At 37.7% G+C, this 26320-nt stretch overlaps 2 protein-coding genes across 3 annotated transcripts in view; both read left to right on the top strand.

Annotated features, from left to right (window-relative positions):
* The window catches only part of MPP4 (MAGUK p55 scaffold protein 4), a 41124-nt gene extending 34441 nt beyond the window's left edge, over nt 1–6683 (top strand). Inside the window, exons 16-19 of the mRNA XM_019635614.1 lie at nt 2317–2495; nt 2885–2993; nt 3921–4055; nt 6021–6683. Coding sequence (XP_019491159.1) covers nt 2317–2495; nt 2885–2993; nt 3921–4055; nt 6021–6212 — 615 coding nt within the window. The 3' untranslated portion in view covers nt 6213–6683. The remainder of the gene's footprint in view (nt 1–2316; nt 2496–2884; nt 2994–3920; nt 4056–6020) is intronic.
* An 828-nt stretch (nt 6684–7511) lies between these two features.
* Nucleotides 7512–24525, top strand: TMEM237 (transmembrane protein 237). 2 transcript variants are annotated; one of them, XM_019635589.1, is made up of 13 exons: nt 7512–7933; nt 9911–9942; nt 10527–10537; nt 11402–11458; nt 13698–13832; nt 15124–15241; nt 16023–16177; nt 18032–18155; nt 18448–18639; nt 19710–19783; nt 20412–20505; nt 21372–21493; nt 23903–24525. In XM_019635589.1, exons 1-13 carry the CDS (start codon nt 7895–7897, stop codon nt 23968–23970), a joined length of 1221 nt encoding a protein of 406 aa, XP_019491134.1. In that variant the 5' UTR covers nt 7512–7894; the 3' UTR covers nt 23971–24525. The 2 variants fall into 2 exon arrangements, with proteins under 2 accessions (XP_019491134.1, XP_019491136.1); XM_019635591.1 differs by having other exon boundaries at nt 7512–8685.
* Nucleotides 24526–26320: the final 1795 nt, after the last annotated feature.

The raw sequence follows: 26320 nt of genomic DNA, 5'->3' as shown, positions 1-26320 counted from the left end.
ATTATACACCCAAAAATCTAAAGGATGAGAGCTTGGAGGAAGAGACCAATGGCTGTAGTTTGGGAAGTAGCTGCCCTGTTAAGAGTCCATCACAGCAAAAGTGTTGTGATGTTTCCCAAGGACCAGATCTGGGTGGATAATGTGGAAGAAAGTCAGCCTGGGGTTGTCTTAGTTCCTGCCCAAGAGGAAGTCTCAGCTGAAAGAGGCCAAAAGTGGACCCCCAGATACCTCAGGGTGTGGAAGAAATCACAAATGACTAGCTGGAACAGAGATGCAGTTAAGATACTCAGCGGTGGTGGTAGGTTTGCAAAATAACCCAAACATCCTCTAACTGAGAAAGAGCCAAATTTAAACATCTGCCAGGTTTAAAAGAGGCCAATAGCAGCCAGCATCAGTTAAGTAAGAATTGTCCTGCCGTGTTTCCTATCTGTTCTCTTTGCACTCCAGCCTTAGAGAGCTATAAAACTGGGGGAGGAGCAGTAGGAATGCCATGAAAGGCTTTTCTTGACTGCAGGCTTCCTGGGCACAGGAAATCTGAGCTGGACATGGGGACGAGAAGCCTAAAATATATATAAAGTTCATAATTTTGATTATTACATGGGAATGGAATTTTAATTATTCAATTGAGACTGAGTTTTGTAGCACAAATGATGGTGGACATCTTTTTAAATCTACAAGTAATCAGAAGAGTCATGGGGATGGCTAGGTTTTTATCCAGGGACAGGGGAAGGTCTTACTCCACAGAAGGGCAGTTAAAGACAAAAAAACATTGCTTTATAATCACATCCACAGGCTGTGCTTTCCAAGCACTGTTTACCTGTGTAAGAATGGTCATTGATCTCAAAAACAGAAACTACAAAAGAAATCACTATATTTCAATAATCTAGATAAAAATAAAATGCCCAGTGAACATAGAAGAATTGTAAGAAGAAAGAGAGCCATCATTCAAAGTGAGAAAGTGTTGTCCATATTTTGCTTCTTAACTTGAGTGAACAGTTTTAAACATAAAATGAATACCTTAGGTTATGCACCAATTCACAGACTTGAACATACCATATACAATATAGTCCAATAGAAGCTGAGGAGAAGGGGTCATCTTTGGTTTTTATTAACATAATTTACAATCACCCGAGAATTATAGTGTTTTACTAGACATATTTTTTTTTTAGTACAAAGCTATAGGAGAAGTGGCATAATTGTAGGAACTCTAAGGATCTGAAGAGAGGCTTGAATAAAGAAAAACCAAACATGACCCTCCCAGATGACATTTGCTTTTTGAGCCCCTTGAATGTCCAAAACGCCTTTTATTATTTAGGGCCTGTTTTTAGCTCCTATTTGGTCATTTCCATGTGTTGATATCATCAGGTATTGATCTATTTCATCCTTACACTTTGTCAAATGAAAATACACAATTTTTTTATGAATAAGGAGAATTTATTGTAATGCAAATTAAGGGACTAGCTTTGCAGCAGATATAGGACACAGAGTTGGAACTAACTGTGTCTTATTCATCTTTGTGTTTTAAGAACCTAACATGATAGCTGGACCATAGGCACTCAGTACACGTTAGTTGAATAAATGGATGAATAGATAGTAAATCACTTTTAGGTATTTGGTGAACTCCTCTGTTCTACACCAGGTCCTATTTAAGTTGACAAATGTATAATTAAAGTGGTCCTATCAGAGAAGCAGACTCAACCCAGACTCCACCAATTTTTCCTTTCTGGAGATCCCGAAAACTGATCACCATCTCACTCGGATATTAATGCATTGGGGCAAGGCCCGCAGACTGTCATTAGCTATTTCTATTTCAAATCTGAGACAATCTGCTGTAGTAGAAAACATTCATCTTGGGGGAGTCAGAACACCTAGGTTCTTGTTTTCAACTTTGCTTTTCACTAGTCTTACGTACGTGAACAAATGACTTACTCTCTAAAATCCTCAGTTGCATATCAGTAAAGTATGGACAATAACATTTCACCTAACGAGGAGTGTGAGGGATGAAATGCACCTACCTAAGCATAAGATATTGCTGGTATTGCAACCTGGGGGTCTTTGGGCACCTTAGGACTCGTGCACAATTCACTAGTGCCTGTTGTGAAGTAAGAGCAAATGTTCCCTGAGGGTATCCCTATCCTGACTTAATACCTAATGCATTCTTATCCACCACCATGAGCACTTGATAAAACTTTATAGATTAACTGATTCTGATATGATAACTTCTACTTTCTTATCATCAATTCAGGCTCCTTCTTTTTTGGTTCTGGCATTTTATTTATGTGTTTATATATTCATTTATTTATTTTGATTGGATAGCCTTTATCCAAATGCATATTAGTAGTAAATCAAAACATTTTGAAGATTCTAAAACCTTTTCCAAAACTTTCCTTTTTTTTGACAGATACTACTCGTTCCAAAAAGAGTTATGAAATGGATGGACGTGAGTATCACTATGTGTCAAAGGAAACATTTGAAAGCCTCATGTATAGTCACAGGTAAACTGGATGTTCAGAATCTGATTCTTGCCACTGGTTGTTTTACATTCAAAATAGATTCCCTATTTTTATGCATTGTCCAAAGCTTCTGATGTAATTTCTTTTTGCTTCTGAAGAATTAAGCAAGGACATATAAATTGATATACTAGTCCACCAATCATTGGATTATGAGAGGGAGCAGAATCAAGTTGCAAATTTAGAGAATTTGGAAAAGTCATGGAGTCCTAGGTCTCCTAATACTTCTTTCTCCTGTCAAATACCCACTCATTCTTTTTGTGCTAACAAAGCCCATATATTTTATTCTATTCTGTTGAAATTTTCTTCATGTTACTACTGCTAATATTTTACTTGTAGAAAGAGTTCTTGTTTTCTTTGTCCCACTCTTGCAGGATGCTTGAGTATGGTGAGTACAAAGGCCACCTGTATGGCACCAGTGTGGATGCAGTTCAAGCTGTCCTTGATGAAGGGAAGATCTGTGTCATGGACTTAGAGCCTCTGGTGGGTCTGTACTGGAATGTTTCCCATCTCCCCAAAGTAATGAATGCATGCCATCCATCTTGTGCACATGCTATATTGTAGGTTGTATTCGAGACATCTTATTCTGTTAGCCTTTTAAGGATAACACCACTTCCCATATCTAAGGGCCAGGATCTTACATGAAGGATCAATTTGCCAATGTTCTGTCTTTAGTTGGGGAATAAATCTAGTTTCTCAGACACAAAAACAGAACTGAACAGGCTGCCATAAAGAAAACTTAGAATCCTGCTTTGACCTTGATCACAAAGGCATCAAGGTAACTTCTTGTGGAGGGAATAAGATATCGGCTTTACATAGGAAGAGAGGCTCCTATGTTGTCATATTTATAGCTACCTTCCTGAGACCATAAGTGGAATAGAGCAGGAGTGAGCAAGTTAAGGTAAGATAAAGAACATATGTTATGTAGGCCCAATTTTTATGATCCTTGTATTTTCTTTGCATTTTCTGTAGTCATTTAAAAATATACCTTGTGTGCTAAAGAGAATCAAGAGGCAGTAGAGTTGTTCTTACTTGGGTCAAAGCTGGTGGTCAGCAGTATTAATGTGTGAGGTTGTCAGTGGTATTAATGGCAAGAGAACGGGGAAGTAAGAGTGAAACAGAGCTGATCCGCCTTGAGAGTCTCTTTGTCTTATGAGATCATGTACAGAATCCTATTCTCAGATTTCAATAAGGGTGCCATGGCTAGTAAGAGGAACAGCCATGATTTCTAGAACCCCATCTCTTAATTTTTAAAACATTATTTAGAGTTGAGAACTTGGGGGCAAGTGAGAATATTCTTTGCCTAAAAATAATTGCTAATTTCTGGTCTTTGAAAATTTGAGAACATTCATGTTGACTCTAGGAAACAGAACTTCTGTTTTTAAATGTGCACTTAATTTTTCTGTGTAGGGTATTCAAGTGGCTCGAACCCATGACCTGAAGCCCTATGTCATATTTATAAAGCCATCTAACATGAGCTGTATGAAGCGATCTAGGAAAAATGCCAAGATTATTACAAACTACTTTGTGGATATAAAATTCAAGGTAAGACACAAAGGAAATAGATAAATGTACTTTTTTCTAGTTAAAAATCACTGTATTGTTTCTATAACATCCTTATATTAAGGAACATTATTTCTATTTCTAACAAACAATTCCCTTATGATTTATTTTTACCGGACATCATTTATAGATATCCAAAATAAAAAGTTTAAAAGCTGCTATTATGGTACTCTTATTTTTTTTCTTTTTTTTGGGGTCTAGCTTTAAAAAAATAAAAGATCATCAAACTACAGTTTTCAAAGCCACACAGAAATTGGGTGTGCATAAACTTGATATTTGTATTTAAAATGAATTATTTTACAAATATTTGAGAGTTTACTTTAAAATACCTTATTTAATATATCTCATATGTAATATGAGGTATCTTTATATATTTATAAATATAAAATTTTTATTAATAACAATGTTAAGGGGCCAAGTCAGATGGGATTAATCAGTAAACGCTTTCTAGAGTAGGTAATTTTTTTTCAGTTTTATATATAGCATTTTTTCATTAAATCCATTTTAAATATTTTAACTCATAACATACATTCAGCAAGGTGTATAAACCTTCAGTGTACAGTTTAATGAATTTTTACATATGTATGCACCCAGATAACTATCACCTAGGTCAAGATATTACATCCACTTATTTTTGTGTGTGTGTGGTAAAAAACACATAATATAAAACTTAACACATAATATAAAAACAAAACTTACCATTTCAAACATTTTTCAATGTATAGTCCAGTAGTGTTAAGTATATTCACACTGTGAAACAGATCTACAGAACTTTTTCATCTTGTAAAACTGAAAGTAAACGTATGGAGTGTATCACAAATTTGCATGCCATCCTTGCATAGGGCCATGCTAATCTCTGCATCATTCCAATTTTAATATATGTGTTGCTGAAGTGAGCACAGGGTATCGTTATATTATCCTTTATCTCTTATTTTATCTTCATATTTTTCATTGATTACTGTATGAAAGGCTGATTCTCCCAGTATGCATTTCAGACAGTGGAGTCCATAGATATATTCTCTGAGTCTTATGGGCGTTTAAAATTGTGTTCTCTCTCATTTTTATGGCAATCTAAACAAATGAATAAAATTGTTTCTGGATCATGAGTATGGACACCTTGTAAAGGAGTACTGCTGCAAGATTTCAGTGCCTGTGTTTATATCTGTTTATGATTGCATTGGCAACAAGTTGTACTATTTTAATTGTTGTGGATAAATAGGAAAATAACAGCAATGATTTTAATGCACAATTGAAAGTCAAATGACTTCCATTGAATGAACATTTCACAATAGTAGAAATGGACAATATTGTAAGTGAATTAAGTCATCATTAAGTGAAGGTTTTAGGTATGCTGAATTCAACAGAACCATCCTCATGTTGAAAGTAGCCATTTTGTGTCTGCAAAATCATCTCATTCTTATCAGCTTAATTTGAAATTTATGTTTAAGTTTTATTTATATGTAACTGGTAAAATTTCTTTGGTTTTGTTGTATGTGGCTTGAGAGATTCAATATTTAGATAAGAGAATAAGAAAATTTAAGTACAAATCAGAAGTTGAGAGGAGGGCCGGCTGAGCGGCTCAGTTGGTTAAGAGCTCGCTCAAGAGTGCAAGCTCTGAGCAACAGCAGTTTGAGTCCTGGCCCGAGCTGAGCAGCCGCTGAGCTGCCAACAGGTGGCAGGATGATCAGATCAGCTAAAAAAAAAAAAAAAAGAAGTTGAGAGGATTGGTTTGTCTATGAACTGTTACTCAATTTTGCAAAACCTTGACCAGGGAGACATTAAGACTAAAAATAGAAACATAAGTTTAATGATTTAGAGGACATTTATTTGACCTAATTGTTTCTATAAATAGCTTCACAATGGAATGTAACAGTATAACAAACTCTGTGTTATTTCTATTCATTTCATTATGTTTGTGCTGTTCATATTTTTCTATTTCTCCTGAAGGATGAAGATCTACAGGAGATGGGGGAATTAGCCCAAAAAATGGAGACTCAATTTGGCCAGTTTTTTGATCATGTGATTGTTAATGACAATTTGCAAGAAGCTTGTGCCCAGTTGTTGTCTGCAGTTCAGAAGGCTCAGGAAGAGCCTCAGTGGGTACCAGCAACATGGGTTTCTTCTGATACTGGGTCTTAAGGAGTCCTTCTGCTTAATATTGGAGTTTTAACAATGTTCACCAGTTACAAAGCTCTGGACTAACAGCTGCAATCTAAAACAGCAGTATTTGTCCTATTATAATGTGTGCAACTTAATAAGTGCAGTAGTTTATTAACCTTATTTGAAAAAAATATTTGCATGTATGGCTACATATTTACCTATTTGGCTTTTGGAAAAAAATGTTTTCCTTTACCTCATATGCAACAATTGGTAGGAATATGAACAATGTTTAGTCACTTAGTAAGATAACTTTTCATAGATTTCATGTGGTCTTTGTATGATTCAGATAAAAAAAGCTTCCCTAAATAAGTAATATTTAATTTCAGAAATTATATTTTACCTCATGAAACTTGTTTTATAAAGATGGCTTTTATGGGCTGGCCGAGTTTGGTTAGGAGTTGGCTTGGGACACCAGCTCTGAGCAGCAGGGCCCCGGTTCCCATCTCACATGAGGGCCAGTGACGCTGCGCCCTCTACAGCTAAAATGGTGAACAATAGCTCAACCTGGAGCTGGGCTGCTGTGAGTCACCAGGGAAGGCGTAGGCTGCAGTGGGGCTGGCCCGCAGCCTAGGTGAGCTTTTGAGAGCTGCCAGAAGCGGCTGCCTCACCCGGAAAGAGTGCAATGATAATACCATCATGGGCCAGTGAAGCAATGTCCTCTACAACTAGACTGAAGAACAAAGGACAGCAACTTGTCTGTTCCCCTTCCCTGATTCCCCAACACTGTTCCCCTCCCCCAATTCTCCAATAAAATCTTTTTTTTTTTTAAATGGCTTTTACAAAAGTGCCTACTTGACTCAGCAGGAGAGGTGGATTAATATACACATTTCAAATCTAACATCAAAACCTACAGAAACTGTACTGCACTCATCATTTTATACATCAGGCTACAAGGAAAAATTATTCTTCTGATCAGAGATGTGACAATCATTAATTTCCCTAAAACCTATATCTACATTTATGCCTAAATTAGGAAAGCGCAATGGACTTTAGTCCTAGAGACCAATATCTGAGAAAACCACAAGTTGAAGATGTTATTCCAAGAAGTCTTTTTATGTCTTCGCTAGGTCTGAGACTTCTAGTCATTCTTCCTGCCCCTGCATCTATCTTTTGCATCATTCTCTCTCCATATCCATACCTCCACTCTTTCTTAACTATAAAACAGAGTGCGTGCTTCAAAATACTTGTAGTTTTTTAAAGTGAATATTAGCTAAAGACAAAAACAAAAAAACCCAACCAAACAAAACGAAAATTAAGTCATTTTTAATGACACTTATGTGATCCTGGATTTGATTTTATATTGTGCTTCTTTGAGAGAAAGGTTTCCCAAACTTGATTTACACAGTTGTGGGATGGAAGATAAACAACTCGAGAGAATTTGAGAATTGCCTTTTATCAACACACACCCCCGTGCACGCACACACACCCGCATCCGAAGGGAAACGTTAGGCCTGGTGCTAAATGTGTGCGTCCCTAAGTCTGACGCCTTGGAACGCCTGGCTTGGCAGAGCAGAGGCGGGCGGAGACCCGCCGTCGGGGGAGGCGGCCTAGTCTGGAGCCTCGAAGCCCCCGCCTCCCGTGGGTCCCCGAGGCCGCGGCGTCGTGGGGAAGTAGGCTTGGGCCCGCGGCGGTTGAGCCAAGGAAGTCCTGCAGCGAGAGTCATGAGGGCCGACTCCAGGCTTGGGCCGGAGGACCATCTGGTGAGCGGTGCGGGGCCGCCAGCCCAGATGAGCTGCCCGGGAGGAGGGTGCCCCTGGGGCGGGGCCGACGCCTACGCGCTAGGGATCAGAAGGGGAGAGCCTGGGTCGTGGGTGCGCACATCTACCCCTTCGGCCCCCACAGCATTGGATTGGGGAGGGGGCTGGAAGTTCGTCCCAAGGTCGGGACCCGAACTCCTGGAGCCAGACGAGGAGCCAGGCGTGAAGTTTCCGGGGGCCTCGGTGCGCGTGTTGTCATGACGACGCCTCACTTCTCAGCCGCTTTGGCCCCTGCAGGTTCCGGGCTGCCAACGAGGCCCTTCCTAGTGGCTCCTCCCGGAGGGCATTTACCCGCCGGGGAAAAGAGATCGCTATTTGCCGGCGGAGACTTTTAATCATGATCTTCTCTCACGTCTCTCGAACAAATCATTGCAACCACTTGGGAAACCATGGGGAAGACTGATTGCTTCCTCACGCCCGCTGGAGTCTCCCCTTGCAGGCATTTCAGCCCCGACTCCCAAGCCCACTTTCCCGCAGGAGCCGACCAGCAAGGCCAGGCCAGATTTCCGCAATCCCCCTCGTTCCCACCGTGCAGGGAGGCTTTAGGCCCGAGCGGCCTGTGGGACGCAGCCCGATGACGCATTGCGCCTGCGCGCGCGGCCGGCCGGGGCGGGTATGAGCGAGGCGGGGTGTGAGAGCCGCCTGGAAGCCGGAGTACGCCGGGGACTTTAGAAAGAATGGGAAAGAACCAGGGGGTAAGCGAGCCTTAGTTAGTTTTGAGTTATTAGGATTTTGTGTTCAGTTGAACCGTCCTACTTTTGAAGGGCTGAAAGGTTGGGTTTTTGCATGGGTGGCACATCATTTTTGCGGGACTTTTGAAATGTGGAATTGGGTGAACTGAGCCTTGGATAGAATGCGATTCGTAGCATCTTTAGAACAAAAGTGCTTCGTGCGACTATCGTACTTTTCCAGTTGTAATTTTGAGTACTGGATAGTATTAAGACAAGCCTGGTTTGTCCTCATCTTGTACCATTTCTATAAATACACTGAACGAATGGGTTGCTAAACGGGACAGTTGTAGAACAAACAAGTGTCTAAATTTTAACCCTTTGAATCAGTGTCCTCTGCAAGCAGCATGAGATACTTGGAACATTAAAGTGATTTCTAGCTATTTCAGCTAATATTTTATTTTGAAAGTTTCCAGAATACTTAACTATAATCCCCGTGAACTGCAAATACAACTTTTCTTATTCATGTAAAGCAGCATTTATAAGGGGGTTTCCCCTCATTCTTTCTGTCTAAAATGCATTCTTCATCCTGTATTCAGAATGATCTTGTTAAAAAGTATGTTACGTTACTGTGTGGCTTAAAACCTCCATTGGCTTGAATCAAAACAAAATCTAGATTCCTTTCCTCAGCCTTCAAGACCCTAATTAATCCGTCCTCTGCCTGCCTTTCCTTGGTAACTGTTGTAACCTTACTGGCCCTCTTTCACCTGGAACACTCCAAGCCTCATCTCCCCTAAAGGACTTTGTATTTGCTTCCCTTTGCCAAAAATGTTCTCTCCTTTCTTGTTCAGTTCTCATCTCAGTTATCTGAGAGAGACTCTCCCTAACTAAAGTAGGAGGCCTCATCCCCCCTCATTTGTTACTATTGATACATATATTAATGTTATTGGCTAATACTTAACCACTAGGATGTAAAGTCCCATGAAAGCAGGATCTCTCTGTTTTGTTCATTAATGTGTTCTTAGTGCTTCGAACAGGGCCTGGCCTATAGATAAAAAGGAACACAGGAAGGAAGGAATTTTATATGAAATTTAGAATAGGTAGAACAAATTTAAATATTACCCATTTGATTCTCATCAGTACCTCCTGGCTTTCACTGATGAACAGGGTAGTCAAAAGATTTGGAATATAGGAAGTAAAGATTCTCTAGGCTTTTACTTACAAGTAATATTATTCTTTTTTTTCCCTGTAGCGTCCTCCACGAGCCCTTCCACCTGTGCCAAGGTAAAAATAACTTACAGTAATTTTATTTAATTTAAAAATACAAAATGAATAAAGTGAAAAATTGACTACCATAGCAAAACTATAATAATTCAGAAACTATTTCTTGAAAATCTTAGGGAAAAGCTTCTTAACAGTTTACAGGTGAAAAATCCTTGAAACATTAGGATAACCATTATAATTAAATGTTCTGTTTCAAAGCCTGAATGTCAATATGGTAGGATAACTGATCCATTCTGAATGTTTTAGTGTCTTGTTTATCAGAATTCTGATTCTCTTTTGTTTGCTAGAATAGTTTTCTTAGCGTTTAAGCTAATTTTAATCTGTGACAAAATAAGAGTTCTTAATCTGTTTAATCCACTTGATTAATAGATAGCGGGGAATGTGTATATGTAGGTTCAGAAAGTATTGGTGTTATATTTATAAATAATAAACTAGTTTGTAAGCTAGCTGGCTTTGCGTGAAGGGTAATTTTATTTTAAATTTGTAATGATGTAAGTCAATTTTCAGTCTGACAATACAGTAATTTTCTAATTAAGTTTCTTCTTTTGTCTTTGTTCTGATTAAATATGGTCGGTGTTATAAAGTGCTATTCAAGGTAAGTTAGTTCACTGTTAATGTAAAACTTTGTAAATGTAATATTTGATGTTCAAAAGTTAGATTCCTTAATGTTTCTCTTAAAATTATATCTGAATGAAATAATTTATAATAGTATAAAATCCTTTATCATAATACTTTCCTATGACTGCCATTTTAAAATGGTGGTGGACTTTGAGCACTAATTATATGGTTGATATTTGACCTTACAAATATAAAAGCACTCATCCCTGAATGGAGTCACTCAGATCATAACTCTTGGCTAGTTTATAGTTCTGTGTTGGGCACTGCATCTTCCTTTATCTCATTTAGGGTAATGCTGTACTAACCCAAAATCTCAGTAATATTATATAGAGTTACTTCTGGTTAATGCAAAGTCCATTGTGGAAACAATCCAGGCAGGTGCCTTTCTCTACCTCTTCACTAATGATTCAGGCTACTTCTATCCTGTGATTCTGCCATCTTAACATGAGGCCTCCTCAGTTGCCACAGCAAAGGAAGAGAAAGCTGGAGGGTTTTGGTCCCCAAATGACACAGATCACTTCTGCTCACAGCCTATTAATCACAACCAATCATAGGCCACACCTAAGTGCAAGGGGGCTGGGAAATGTAGTGGATCAGGTAAATATTTGGTGAGCCCACTTTCTGTGTCAGTTTCTAACATTACTGACCAGCAGTGAGCTACTGGTACCATACTATGGGCTCTCTTTGACTTTGTGAATTTCTTACCTTTTCCCCTAATGTGTAGATGTTGGCAGGACCCAGGGGAGAGAGGGAAAGTTCTTCCCTATTAAAAGTTCCCTTTTGACTGTTTCCTGCATTGAATTTTAGGCAGTCTTTTCCGTTATTTTTTTCTGTTTTATAGATGATACTCCACTTAGTCGTCCTAAGAAGAAGAAACCCAGAACAAAAACCACACTAGGTAAGAAGTTGTTCTTTGTTGTGCGGGATCACAGGTTTTTCCAGGACCTTAGGCTTGATACATAGCACAGATCAGGGAGTAGCAAGGCCCCAGCAGTCCCAGATCAGTGCTGTCTTGAGGATAGAATCAAGGTCACTTTGAAGCAGCAGGATTCCTGGTGTAGTGAGGGACAAGGCAGGGGGCAGCCTCAAGAGTGTCTGGAAGGATTCATGAAATACATGGTTGTGCTTCTTATATTCTTACGTATACTACATTCTTAGACTCTTTGAGGTCTTTTATCTTTAGACAATATACGTTATGTTAAGTTGTGATTGGTTCCAGACCCTTGAACAGGATACTGGATTTAGAGACATAAGGTTCTTGGATGTCTCATTTCGATTAGAGAATATCTGCATTAGAGCATGAGTCTGAAGGCAGGGCCATATCCAGGTATTAAACTCCAATAATGGGCAAAATCTATGAACTCTTTTTTGTTTTAGTTATCCACTAATAATCCTGGATGTTCTGTCTGTAACTCAAACTTACACATCCAGGATTCATCACCTTCAACAATAAGTTTTTACTTCTCACTTACAAATTTCTGTTAATGGAACCCCCTACTCCTGTAGTCACTCAGGTGGGAAACCTCAGTATCACCTCTAACTGGTCCCTTCACTCTACTTGCTTCTTCTCATAAGCTTGCTTCTTCTATGGTATCTTTTATGTCTGTTTTCCCCTTTCATTTACACTGTCACAACTATAGGTAATTTAACTCCTTTCCCCTTCTCACCTGAGCTATCGGGGTGGACTCCAACATTGCTCTGTGCTTCTAGCTTTCTTCCACTCTAGTCATTCCTGCCCACCACTGCTGGATGAGCTCCTTAAAGCTCATAGCTAGCTGATCGTACCTTACACCTGGTCAGAAACTTATATTGGCTTATCATTGCCTAACAAATGGAGGAATAGACAGAGAAAAAGAAAGAAATGGAAATGGATGCACAGGGAGAGAGAAAGACATATACACACAGACAAAACAAAAAGAAAATAGATGCACAGATACTTAGATTCACAAAGATACTGAAATGCTAGGCTCTTAAAATACACTCAGTTAAATATAGACATGTACATAGGGACGTAGGAAGGTCACAGGTAGAGGGTACAATAAAGACAGAGTTGGGGGACGAGAGGTACAGATCTATCCCAGCCACCAGCGCTTCCTTCTTTGAAAAAAGGGAAAACAAAAATTGAGTGCTCTAGACAAAAAAGGGGGATGTTGCTAGGCTTTTATTAAAATTGTTCACTTAGGATACTTCAAATTTTTCAATCCTACAATTTTGCAGTTCTTCTGAAATAGTGGGTGTTGGGGAAGAAGAGGTATGTCCACAGGATGGATTGCTGGCAATTAAATTGCTACACAAAGGACCTGTGCATTATTAATGTGATAGATTCTGCCAAATTGCCTTCAAGGAAGCTTTAGTTATTTTATCACCAGCAACAGAGTTTGATTGTCACATTGGCTAAACCCTTGACAATATTGGACAATATGAATATTTTAAATTATTTTGTCAATCTAGTGGGCAAAAAGTAGCTTATTTTAGTTTCCATTTATCTGGATACTAAAGAGATTAAGCACCTTTTTAATTTGTTTATTAATACATTTATATTTCTTCTTTTGTAAAGAAAACAGGCAAGGGAATGTAATCAGATAAAATTCAGATCTGCCAAAATGTATTGAAATCTGTTCAAAGACTTAATGAGGGGAAAGATTGAAAAGGATGACCAAATTGAAGAGATTTGTAAATTATCTGTTAACTCCAATTCATCCATGATGACTCTACCATGTGTTAATTTACTAATGAAGTATTAAACTATGTAGAGGCTGATAATTCTTAAAGCATAAGACAAACAAGAGGGCTCTCTATGGTGATAGTTTCCATTATGTTTTCACCTTTTTGAAAATTCTGAAGCAACTTCTCCTCACCCACTTCTTGTGTTCTTCTTCCCAGCCCCCTTCCCTTTCCTTGATTCTTCCTCATTCTTCCTTGTTCCTTCATTCATTTCTTTTCTCAACTTAAAACCCAAAGTTACAGGTGAGGAGGAAGGAAATCAAGATTTGGGGTATAATCAGTTCTGTAAGAGAAGAGATTATTATATAGAAAACATTCTAATTCCCTCTTTTCTCATCTTTTTAAGAGTTGGTGATCTCTGCTCAAGTTATCCCATTTTTTTTTCACTCTGGTTTTTTTTTTTTTTTTTGTAGCAAGTGCTTCTTTGGAAGGTCTTGTTCAGACTGCTGCTCGTAGGCCCTCTGAGGGCAGTGAGCCACCAGATAAAGAACCCATAAAGCATCCAGAATCTTCTGTTCAAAGGAGGCAGAAGAAGAGGCTACCTCTTGGTATGTGAAGAAACCAGGGTTAGGTTGTGATAGCAGTTGTGATTTTAGGGGTATGACTAAAAACCTGTCTGTTCCCATTTTCCCCACCCATATCCCTTTTTTTTTTCTTTCTTAAAATTTCTATTACTCAAGTAACTCCATTGGGTTAAGTCAAGAATACTTTAGAGGGTCTCTTGATCATATGTGTGTAGATTATGAGGGAAGGGGTATAAATTCAGGACTAAAATAGAAAAGTTTAGATTTTGGTGTGTTAAGAATTTAGCATATGATAAAATGGACATTTGAGATTAGTGGGGAAAGGATAGATTCTGTATTAACAATAATATGATAAAGCAACAGCCAACATTTATTGAGTTTTGCCAGGCCAGGCACTTTTCACAAAGTAAATAAGATAAACAATCCTATGTCATTTAGTTTGCCTATCAATCTGGCAGTGCTTTTTTAAAAATTCCAGAATCTATAGTGCTGATGAGAAATGGGTATACTCGTACACTGCTGATAGGAGTGTAAATTATTATAGGCTGTTTGAATTTACAGGAATAGAAATAACTACAATAGCTACAGTAATTAAAGGATGTTAACTGCAACATTATTCATAAGAGTAGAACCTGTTAATACCAAATATTTAGCAATGTGATGCTGGCTAAATAAATCATTTTATCCGTGTAACAGAAACCAAGTACCAATTATCAAGATTATTAAAGTGAAATAGTGACTTGAAAAACCATCAGTAATATGTTGTTGAGTCAGAAACAAAGGTTATAAAATAGGATGTATCAGAGAATCCCATTTTATAAATTATGTTGTATTAATTTCCCAGGGCTGCCAGAACAGATTACAAACTGAGTGACTTAAAACAACAGAAATTAGTCTCTGACAGTTGTGGAGGATAGAAGTTCAAAATCAAGGTGTGCACAAGGCCGTGCTCCTTCCAGAGCCTCTAGGAAAGAATTCATTCTTGCCTCTTCTAGCTTCTGGTGGTTGTTGGCAATCCTTGGTGTTCTTTGGCTTGTGACTGAGTAACTTCATTCTGTGCTTCTGTCTTCACAATTTTTCCTGTGTGTCTCTGTTGGATTGCTTAATTTTTCCCATATTGTTTGGCATTGCAATTTCAAATGTTTTGTTGAGTATTTAGAGGTGTACATTTTTTTAAATTAAAAATTTGTAAAATGGTGAAAAAAATTTTGCCCATTTAAAAATGTTAAGGTTCTCTTGTATTACAAAAGTCTTTTACATTACTTTTCTTTTTACAGTATAGTAATTTGAAATTTTAATTATTTTTTTTCCCCAGAATTGGAGACTGCCTTCACCCAGAAGACATCTAGTCCATCTTTATTACCAAATGAAAATGGTATCGATGTGGAGCCAGCTGAGGAGCCAGTTATTCAAAAACCTCGAAGGAAGACAAAGTAAGAACTTATTTGTTCTTTTAAATATTCTTTACGGATACTCTGATGCTTAATTTGGAGCTCCTAATTGATAACTTCTGATTAACTCATATTAAATACTTGTAGTTATATATCTATAGGATAAGTAGTATTACAAAAATATCAGTTAAACCAATCTGATGATAAATTTGAAGAGTAAACCACTGAGAAAAGTAAAATATTGTACTTAAATAAAAATTCTTAGTAGCTGTCTCTAAAAAATAGGAACACAAATAGAAGATTTTATATAAGTAGCAAAAAATTACATATTAAAGAATTAAAAATTAAAGGTGATATTAATAAAATAGGCTGTTATAATTTATTTACCCATGTTAACAGGATTCAAATTGTGATTATTTCAGCAATAAATAAAAATGTGTATTTTAGCATAGGAAATTAAGTGTGAGATAAAATAGAATTGCAGACTGTAAAGAAGTACACTGGAAGTTTTATAACACTATTATTTGTATTTGGAAATGACCTTATAAATAGTAATCAATGTCTATATAGAATCATATAATTTTAACTATGGAAAGGACCTTACAAATCTAGTTCAGTCACTTCATTGTCCAGATGAAAAAACTGAGGCCCAGAGAAATATAGGTGACTTGCTGCACATAATAGTTAATCGATCTGTTTGAGTAAAATCCATATTTCTCCACTCAAAGTCCAGGGCCCTTTTCATTATACTCAGGTACCTCCTTATGTAGGCCTTTAAAAATTCAGTAATCATGCATTTTCCTTACCTTCTCCCTGATTGCAGGAAAACCCAGCCAGCAGAATTGCAGTATGCCAATGAGCTAGGAGTAGAAGATGAAGACATAATTACTGATGAGCAAAGCCCGGAACAGCAGTCTGTATTCACTGCACCCACTGGCGTTAGCCAGCCTGTAGGCAAAGTGTTTGTGGAAAAAAGCCGTAAGTAGTTCCTTGTTTTGGAACATGAGCTCTTTAAGAAGTACACAGAGATATTCCTTGATGTAGGAATTATACTTCTGGAAATCTGAATTAAGGAAATAAGCAAAACCATGGACAAAAATTTATACACAAAGCTAATCATCACACTGTTCTTCATAAGAGCAAAAAACTGGAAATAACCTGAATATAAAAGAGAAGGGGAATGAGTTCAGTCAGTTTTGCTGTATCCATACAATAAAATCTTCTGCACCATGAAAAATAATGTTTAGGGAGAATTTTAAGTTTCGTGGAAAGATTCTAATGAAAAACACATGCACATATAGTTTGTTCTCAGCTATAGAATGCATAGAACAAGAGACTAGAAGGAAATATGCCAAGATATTAATGCTGGTTGTTTCTGAGTTATGGTATTAGGGGTAATTTAAAAAATCTCCCCCTACTTTCCACTCATTTCTTTATTCTTTGAGTACTTTACCAGTGTTCTATAATTGGTAGTGATGTTGGTGGTGGGGCTGGTAATGATATAAATCCTATAATTAAAAATAAATGAGAGAACGTACATGATGGTATTACCATATTAAATAAGACTTACAACATTATAGCTGTATATTCTTTTGGAAAATAGTTCTGATGTTGTGTCCCATGCACTGGTTATAAGACAGCATTTGTATGGTTTAAGAAAAACCTACTGAAACCATGATCATAAAACCATATGCTCCTCCCATGGATATGCTATGAATATGCTGTCTGAAGAACTCCTCTGAAACATAAAGATTGTCCTTAAAATTTACAATTTAGAATTTACATAAATTGTTTTAGAATTCTGGTTCTGTAGTATGCCATCTAAGGGATCTTGGCCAGTGAGAGACCTGTATCCAGAGAGGCTGACTTACCCAGAGTCTCACAGTTGGTTAGTGCAGAACTGGGACTCGAATCAAGGTTTCATGACTTCTCGTCAAGTGCATTTACTAGTGTACCATCTGGCCATTTCATTTACTTCACTCTGTTTTCAAGCAGTATCACTCAATCCTCATTTTTGTTCTTGCTTCCCTTAGCACAGAAACTTCGCTACTAGAGTAACTGACCATAAAAAATACCAGTTGTCTGCCCAGAAGTTGTCTCTTCTCAGGGAAAATTAGGTGTTGCACCTCTGTATTTTATCTTCCAAAATACCTGACAGCCAGGTACGAGTATGGCAAGCATAATTGAAATGGAACCTTTCCTGCTGCCCGAGGTCCATTTGTGAAGAGGAGTCTTCTCAGTGGTAAAAAGACAAAGCTCTGCTTACACAGTATTGCAGAGCTGACCCTTGAACTGTTGCTTTTCACAGGAAACTTCTTAAGAGTAGTTTATGAAACAACCCACTTCTTTTCTCTCATCACAGAGTGCCATGCTACACACATTGGCATCTTTTCCGAAGAAATTTAGTGTTTTCAAATATTGACTTACCTTTATAGTATTGACATTTAAACTTGAATACTTCTAAAGTCTCTAAGTTAGAATGTTTTAGACTTTGTCACGTTAAAGGTTTGTAGACTTTTTCTTTGTTGGAAGTTCATTGTATTTCATTAAATACGGTATATGACTTCTAAACCTGTTACTTTAACACCTGTTTTGGGTCAAGAAGAAAATGCATGGACATTGTTTGTTTTTCCTAAAGATAAAAAAAGTAATAGGTTTAAACAACCAAAAGAAAATAGCCTTTTAAAATAGGGACTAAATCAAGGAGCGTTCTTAGATAGAAAAACAGCAAAATTTCAGTCTCTGTCTGAGGGTTCTTAAGTGTGGATTAATAAAAAAGACTGTCAGGGTTCTCTCTGGTTAGTTGTTAATGATGGTGTAATGTGTTCTTAGGGCGATTCCAGGCCACTAATCGGTCAGAGTTGATAAAGACCACAGAACACATAGATGTGTCGATGGACGTGAAGCCTTCCTGGACCACCAGAGATGTTGCACTGTCAGTGCACCGGGCTTTCAGGTGGCTACTTTTGTTGGACTTTTCTTAAAACAAATGTTCCATAATTTTTTTTAAAAAGTGTTGATTGTTCAACACTGTTAACAAAATTGATGACTTAAGTGGTGAGTAGGTATTTTTTCTAAACATTCAATTTGAGTTAAATCATCTGCCTTCAGTGTAGTGAAAAGAAAAAACTTGTTTTTACTCTCTGTGAAATGTTGAATTTTATTCATATATGTGAAGAGACTTTAAAAATATTTTAGCTTTTTATTTTAGTAATTCACATATAATAATGAAACCCTTTTCTATTCAGGATGGTTGGTCTCTTTTCTCATGGCTTCTTGGCTGGCTGTGCTGTGTGGAATATTGTTGTGATATATGTTCTAGCAGGAGATCAGCTTTCTAACCTCTCAAACCTTCTGCAACAATACAAGACCTTGGCATATCCATTCCAGAGTCTTCTCTACTTACTCTTGGCTCTAAGTACAATTTCAGCTTTTGACAGGTAAGAAAGACTGTCGTGACTGCAGATCCCTCCAACTTTTATTCAGGAGGAAACGTTGAACAAAATGTGTCACTAGGACAGTTTTCAAAATAGAATTATAGGATATTAATATTATTTTGACTTTTTATTTAAAGCCAGTCTGTTTCTGTTCTTTTGGGGTGGGTGGGGGGGGATGTGAATACTGTGAAAAAGAAAATACCCAAAAGTCTTAACCCATTCCAGCATGAACTCTAAGTCCAAACATTTTTGCTAGATATAATCAACACAAAAAGTCCCAAATATCATCTTCCAAATTATCTGAATCAAGTATAGGTGAGAGTCTGAGTATTGTATTAGGTTCCTAGGGCAGCTTTAACGAAGTACTACAAACTGATGGTGGCTTAAAACAACAGGAATTTATTCACAGTTTTGTAGACAAGTCTGAATTCATGTTCGCAAGGTCAGTTGCATTTTAGAGGGCTCCAAGAGACAGTCTATTCCCTGCCTCTCTCCTAGCTTCCAGTTGTCATGGGCAGTCCTTGGCGTTACTTGGTTTGTAAAATCATCACTCCAATCTCTGCCTCTGTTGTCACATGGCAGTCTTCCCTGTGTGTCTCTGTGTCTGTGTCTCTTCTCTTCTTATGAGGACACCGGTCATATCGGATTACAAACCATTCTAATGCTTAACTTGATCACCTCAGCAAAGACTCTATTTCCAAATAAGGTCACATTCACAGGTTAGAAGTTCAACATATCTTTTTGGGAATATAGTTCAACCCATTAAGAAAAACAATAACTTAACAGCCTAATGATATGGATAATTGAAGGAGGTAGAATCTAATGATATTTTGCAGATCAAGTTTAATTTGTTTCTTCAGAATGTCTGAACTCCAAAGGAGTGTTGACAAAAATAGTCTTGTAGTTAAAAGTTTTATGTGGAACTGTGTAAATAAGATATTCTTTCATGTGTGTTAAGTATAAACTGTAACAGACAATACATGTGGTAGCATTAGAATAGAGAAGGAAAAAACTAGAGTCAAGAGAGTAAGAAGTTTACAGCTGCGCTGTGACAAGCTTTTGTGTTTTTCTAGGATTGACTTTGCTAAAACATCAGTAGCAATCCGAAATTTTCTTGCCCTGGATCCAACAGCTTTAGCATCTTTCTGTGAGTACATAGTTTAATTAGGTAACTGTGTCATACTTGAGTTATGCTATAATTTTGAACAAGTAAAGTTATAATTTTATTTTTAAAGATTTTATATTATTGCTACTTATAAACATTATAGATGTTTAGTGGAATTTGTAATAAAAAACATGGTAGGCATAATTTTGATAGAATTATTTTTCGATAGAGATTGATCTAAATAACTTTTAAAAGTTCTATTTGTTCTAGATTACTTAATATTTAGCTTTTGTATTTTCTACTTGATGTTAAACAGCTACAGCTGGTATGACATTTTAGTAACAAATACTATTTTTTATATCAGTTATGAAAATATTGATGAAACTGGTTTTAGGACCTGGAGTAACTCATTTAATTTCTTAAATGATCTTCTAGATTCTTGTCAGTTTTATTGATGAAATAGTGAGCATCTCAAAAGACCCTTCTGTACCTGTATTCTTGAAAAATAATATAAAACTGTCCAGCCTAATAAAATTTATCAAATGAATTCCTTTTATATTATCATTTGCCAAAGTACAGTTTATTTTTTACCTTGAAGTAATCTATAAATTAAAAATAAATGGGGCTGTTAAAAATACATTATTAGTAATTTCATTTGTCTTTTTCTCAGTGTACTTTACTGCTCTTATACTATCTCTGAGTCAGCAAATGACAAGTGACAGAATCCACCTTTACACACCTTCTTCTGTTAATGGTAGCCTCTGGTAAGATCCACAAAAGCATTAGCAATTGTTGATGGTTGTAACAGTGACAATGGGAGTAACGGTACTGTTCTTATCCTTCCACTCTTTAACGTGTTATCATCTATAAAAAAAAATGAGGGTTCTGTTTTTGTTTCCAAAATTGTGGCAAGAAAATACCTATTCCATTGGTTAATGCATATCTATTGTTACAAACACTTGCATTTTTAATGAAATGTCTTCTTTTTACAAATGTTTTATATCTCTTAAATTTTGGTTTCAAGATATGTCATTATATGATGAACTGGAGGAGCCCTGCACCCTCGGCCCCAATCGGGAACCTAATACCCCAGAATAGTGCAGTGAGTGGGTAGCTAGTATAGAGTTGGAAAACCAAGCATTCTAGAAAGAGAGCAGACTAGAGAGTGCCAACCTTCGCAGAGCAGTGGCCAATTGTGAAGCTGACAGGATGGCCGAGATTCCAGTTCACAAAACTCAGAGGGGCAGTCTTTTTTTGAGAGAGTGGCTAGAGGCAAAAGGTAAAGAGAGAAAGGAATGATACTGCATGAAGAGTAGCACCTTAGTAGTTGGAAGAGAAACTTAGAAAAAAATTTTGGCAACACTAAATTTCTATTTTTATCAGTGTACAGAGCAGATCTGTTTAGAATTTAATAACTGTTTGCACCTTTGTTCTCATAATATATATATATAATGGTGTATTTTATAGGGTATTATATTTTACTTCATGCTTTACTTGTTATTCCTGTAGGTAAGGACTGCTGTTTATTTTTAAAGTTCATGAAGTAGATATATTTGGGTATATTGAAAAGGATGATTGAAAAGGATGACCAAGATAAAGACATTTCTAATGAGTTTTTCTGTATTTTTAGGGCAGCAGGAATTGAAGAACAGGTTCTCCAGCCATGGATCGTGGTGAATCTGGTGGTAGCCCTTCTGGTTGGATTATCTTGGCTTTTTCTGTCTTATAGGCCAGGCATGGATCTTAGTGAAGGTATTAAGGAACAAATAGTATAAGAATACTATGAAATCTTCTATAATGATTTTAGAAATTTTCTTTTAATGGATATAACTTATACTATTGTGATAACAAAAACATATTTAAAATAAAGTAACACAGAAAAAGTGACAATAAAGTGTTGAAACAGAATGCCAAGAGAAGCAGGGAGGAGTGTCTCAGACAGCTGGAGTCTCAAAGTATTGGGTTGTCGGAAAAGTCGTGACGTATTTTTTCTATGTTTTTAGTTGCAAAAAATGCATCATGACTTTTTCAACAACCCAATACTTAATGAGGGTCTTCGGTGGCCCTTGTGCATATTTGGGAGGTATTTCTTCTCCTGGAGCCCTTCATGTATTTTATGCTCTTCATTTCTCCTAGTTTCCTTCTGATCAAAGTATCTTTTAATTTGAAATATTGGGTTGTCAGAAAAGTTGTGACGTATTTTTTCTGTTTTTTGTTGCAAAAATGTGTCGTGACTTTTCTGACAACCCAATAAATCATGCTTCATCTATGTAGCCTGTCAGATGCATGTTAAAGTGAATTATTCTTACTTCCCCCTCTACCTGTCACAGATTCTTAACCTTCGCTGTCTAATGAAGTGTTTGGTAATCCTACCTTTAGTGTGCCCAATGTGACATGGCACCCCTGAAGAAGAGGAGTCTTATTAGCAAACTGCTAGTCCTTTAGCACTGCTTTAGGAACTGCTTGGTGTTTGTAGTGTAAGTTCGGTTTCCTTGACAGATGTTCCACAATTTCACCCTTGAATCTCTATGATAGTTTCTGGACCTTGGTTGCTATTATGTTCTTGATTTGTTAAACATCCGGAGCATTTAACTGCAATTTGATCAACTAATTACAACCTGTCTCAGAAGTATTAGAATTGAAGATCTTCCCAACATTTCCATTTGTAAAAACCAAGACAAAAAATGTAGTCTTCTTGTGTATTTTCATTTATGAATGTAACTTTCGGCAATTGTCATTCTCAGGTTGCTTCACTAAATATCCTGTTGCTTTGTTTCTTTTGATACATGTAAAGTATTTTTAAAAATTTTCTTAGGGTTCATTTATGTATTTTGCTGTTTTTCGCTCAGTACAGTTTTTAGTCATTCAAAGAATTTTTCATCTAATACTTACATCAGAAGACTTTATTTTATTCGATTCCTAAGTTTTCCTTTTTTCATATTTCTTGGTATTAATAAATTATGTATATATGCTAAGTAATAATTTAAATGTAGAAATATCAACTAATAGCATTCTATACTGTGGTTGGGATTGAAACTACATCTAGCTGGCTTGTGTAGTATCTACAAATCATAAAGTGTGTTACTAAATATTTACAGAGTCCTGCTCTCTTTTAGGACCATGTAAATTATATAACATTTTATTTCTATGTGGATAAAAAATAGTAAATATAAAAGGGGAATGATAATACCTCATTTATAGGGGTTGTTATGGTGACTAAATGGGATAACACATTTAAGCTATCCTGGCATACACCTCGTGTTAGTTCCAGGTCCTTCCTCTACTGTGTCCCTGCCATTTTAAGTTATCATGATCACTATAAACTTAGACCTTTAGTCTATAGTCTGTTTTTTTTTGTTGTTGTTTTTTTAAGATTTTTATTGGGGAATCTGGGGATGGGAACAGCACTGGGGAATTGGGGGAAAGAGAACAGACAAGTTGCTGTCCTTTTGTCCTTCAGTCTAGTTGTGGAGGACGTTGCTTCACTGGCCCAAGTTGGCACCATCATTGCGCTCTTCCCCGGGGAGGCAGATCAGTCGCCGGCTTCTGGACGGCTGCCTCACTGTGGCTGCTGACCGCTCACGCCGGCTGCTGGCTACACATGGTAGCCCATGGCAACCCACTGCAGCAGGGGCTGCAGCCAACGCCGTCCCTGGCGACTCATGGCAGCCCAGCTCCAGGTTGAGCTGTTGTTCAGCATCTTAGCTGTAGAGGGCAGTGTCACTGGCCCTCATATGTGGGATCCGAACTGGGGCCCTTTGGCGTCCCAAGCCAGCTCTTAACCACCGCACCACTTGGCCGGCCCAATCTATAGTCTGTTTAATCAGCTATTTATGATTAAATAGAGAATGAACCTAGATTCTCTTAAGTGACTTACATTTCCTGGGGAGCTTTTATATTGTCTCCATTATATATGCTTTATTTTTCAGAGGTTAACAATACATTTAAAAGTTGAAATTTTTAAAATGCAAAACTTGTACATTTTTTGTTAGCTTACCTTTTTAAATCAGATTTCACTATCAAGAATTCTTGTGCTTGAGGGCTTTCAATTGTTGTTTATTATGTCAACATTTTAAGGGACTGTTTATATCTAAACTAAAAAACTCTTTTTGAGGTTCTGGGAAACCACTTTGAGTATGATCTGTTCATTTTCTCTCCCAGAGTTGATGTTCTCCTCTGACGTGGAAGAATTTCCTGTTAAAGATAAGGGAATCAAAGCCTCTTCATAATGCCAGCTCACCTGCACAGGAATATAACCCAGTATTTAGAATTTTTCCCATTCTTGTTTTTAAATGTATTTTTATATGATATGTACAGATGTATTTAGAATTGATTTAATACTGAAAAAATCTCAAGATTATGGAAAATGGTAAAATTGTATCTGCAGTATATACCCAAACATTAATCTCAGTAGCATTATTATCTTAATGACAAAGGAGATAATGAGCTAGAGACCAGTAGGTGAAAGTGTTTATTTCCTTTTCTCTCAAATTAATTGCATTTATAATCATTATCTTAAAAAGCACTAATACAGAAAAAGCCATAACTTTAGTGTTACACAATATATATATCAGGTTTAAACATAAATTTAGGGAATGGGGAAGGGGGGAAAAAAGGACCTTCATTATTTGTTTTTGATGTCTCCATACTGAATTAATTGAAATATGAAATTTGCCTGTTTTGAAACTGGCTTAGTGGTTGTGTATCATGTAATAAGTGTAATGTAATGTAATTTAGCTCAAAAGATGCTAATAAAAAAATACATCTTTTTTGTTTGAAAAGTTTTATAACTGAAACAGTTTATTTCCCTTTAAAACTTGTACCAGTGGTTCCCATGTGTGGTTGCACATCAGAATCATTTAGGGAGCTTTAAAAAACATACGTAGCAAAAGAGAAGCTGAGCAGGCCAAGGGCTCAGGGAAATAAAGGAGAGAGCAGTGAGCTTGTTGCGCTAACACCCAGCTGACCTCTGCAGAACCCTGTCCTCTGCCTCTTTTTCTGCACGATAAGAAATATGAGAAGAAATTCACCATGCCCTTTTTCAAGCTCCTCGTCAGTGAGATCTTTCAAGGAAATCCCTTTTTTTTTTTAATTGGGGAATTGGGGGATGGAAACAGTGCTGGGGAATTGGGGGAAGGGGAACAGACAAGTTGCTGTCCTTTTGTTCTTCTGTCTAGTTGTGGAGGACGTTGCTTCACTGGCCCAAGTTGGCACCATCATTGCACTCTTCCCGGGTGAGGCAGATCAATCGCTGGCTTCTGGACGGCCGCTCACGCTGGCTGCTGGCTACACACGGTAGCCCATGGCAACCCACTGCAGCAGGGGCTGCAGCCTACGCCGTCGCCGAGCGGCCCAGCTCCAGGTGGAGCTGTTGTTCAGCATCTTAGCTGTGGAGAGCAGTGTCACTGGTCCTCATATGTGGGATCCGAACCGGGGCCCTCTGTTTTCCCAAGCCAGTTCTTAACCATCGCACCACTCGGCTGTCCCAAGGAAATCCCATTTTTGAAGTGGGTCCTGCGCTGGAAAAGGTGTCTTAAGAGCTGTATTCAGTGGTGCCTCAACTGGTATGAGACGTTGGAGCTCAAGACAACGATAAAACTCCATGGGAAAAGGTGTCTCAGAGGCTCTTGAGCACATCAATGAAACTATCGGGCATGCCCTGACTAGCAGGCAGCTGAATGTTGTGGAGCAGAAGAGGACTGACAAATTGATGATAGACATGGATGGCTCTGTGAGTAGGTCGAAATTTGGTGCAAGCATAATAGTAGGAATAACTTGTTGCCTCTAAGGCTGGATTTGCTGAAAAGGGAATCCCCTGCTGTCACAATTATAAATCTGCTTTCATTGTGATCAGCATTGGTTATGCTGGCAGTCAGCTGGCAGTGCAGGAGTTCATGATTCTCCCTGTCAGCAAACTTCAGGGAAGCCATGGGCTCATTAGAGCTGAGGCTTACTGCACCTGAACATTGTCAAGGAGAAATGAGAAAACCAATGTGGGGGGTTGTGGTAGGCTGAATAATATCTTCCAAGGCTGCCCATGTTCCAGTCCTTGAACCTTACATGACAAAAGGAATTTTGCAGATGTGATCAAGGTTGTGAACCTTGAAATGAGGGAGATTATCCTGTATTATCAGGGTGGGCCCAGTGTCACCACATGAGTCCTTAAAAGCAGAGAACCTTCCGTAGTCATATGATGATGGAAGAAGGGTCAGAGAGTTGTGATGCTGCTGGCTTTGAAGAGGGAGGAGGGGCCCATAAGCCAAGGAATGTGGGTGACCTCTAGAATCTGAGAACAGCCCCTGGCTGACAATCAGCAAGGAAATGGATATGGGCTGTGTCCCACATCTTTAAGGAACTGAATTCTGGCAACATCCCAAACAAGCAAGGAAACAGATCCTCCCCTAGAACCTCCAGAAAGGAATTCAGCCCTGCTGACACCTTGATTTTAGCTTGGCGAGACTCATGCCAGACTTCTGACATGCATAGCTGACATACAGATAGCAAATGTGTGTTGTTTAAGCTGCCAAATTTGTGGTAATTTGTTGTGGCAACAATAGGAAGTTAATAAAGGGTTGAAAG

The sequence above is a fragment of the Hipposideros armiger genome, unplaced genomic scaffold (assembly GCF_001890085.2).
Source record: "Hipposideros armiger isolate ML-2016 unplaced genomic scaffold, ASM189008v1 scaffold_23, whole genome shotgun sequence".
NCBI lineage: Eukaryota > Metazoa > Chordata > Mammalia > Chiroptera > Hipposideridae > Hipposideros > Hipposideros armiger.
Note: the sequence above shows the minus strand (reverse complement) of the source record. Positions and strands in the feature narration are given on the sequence as shown.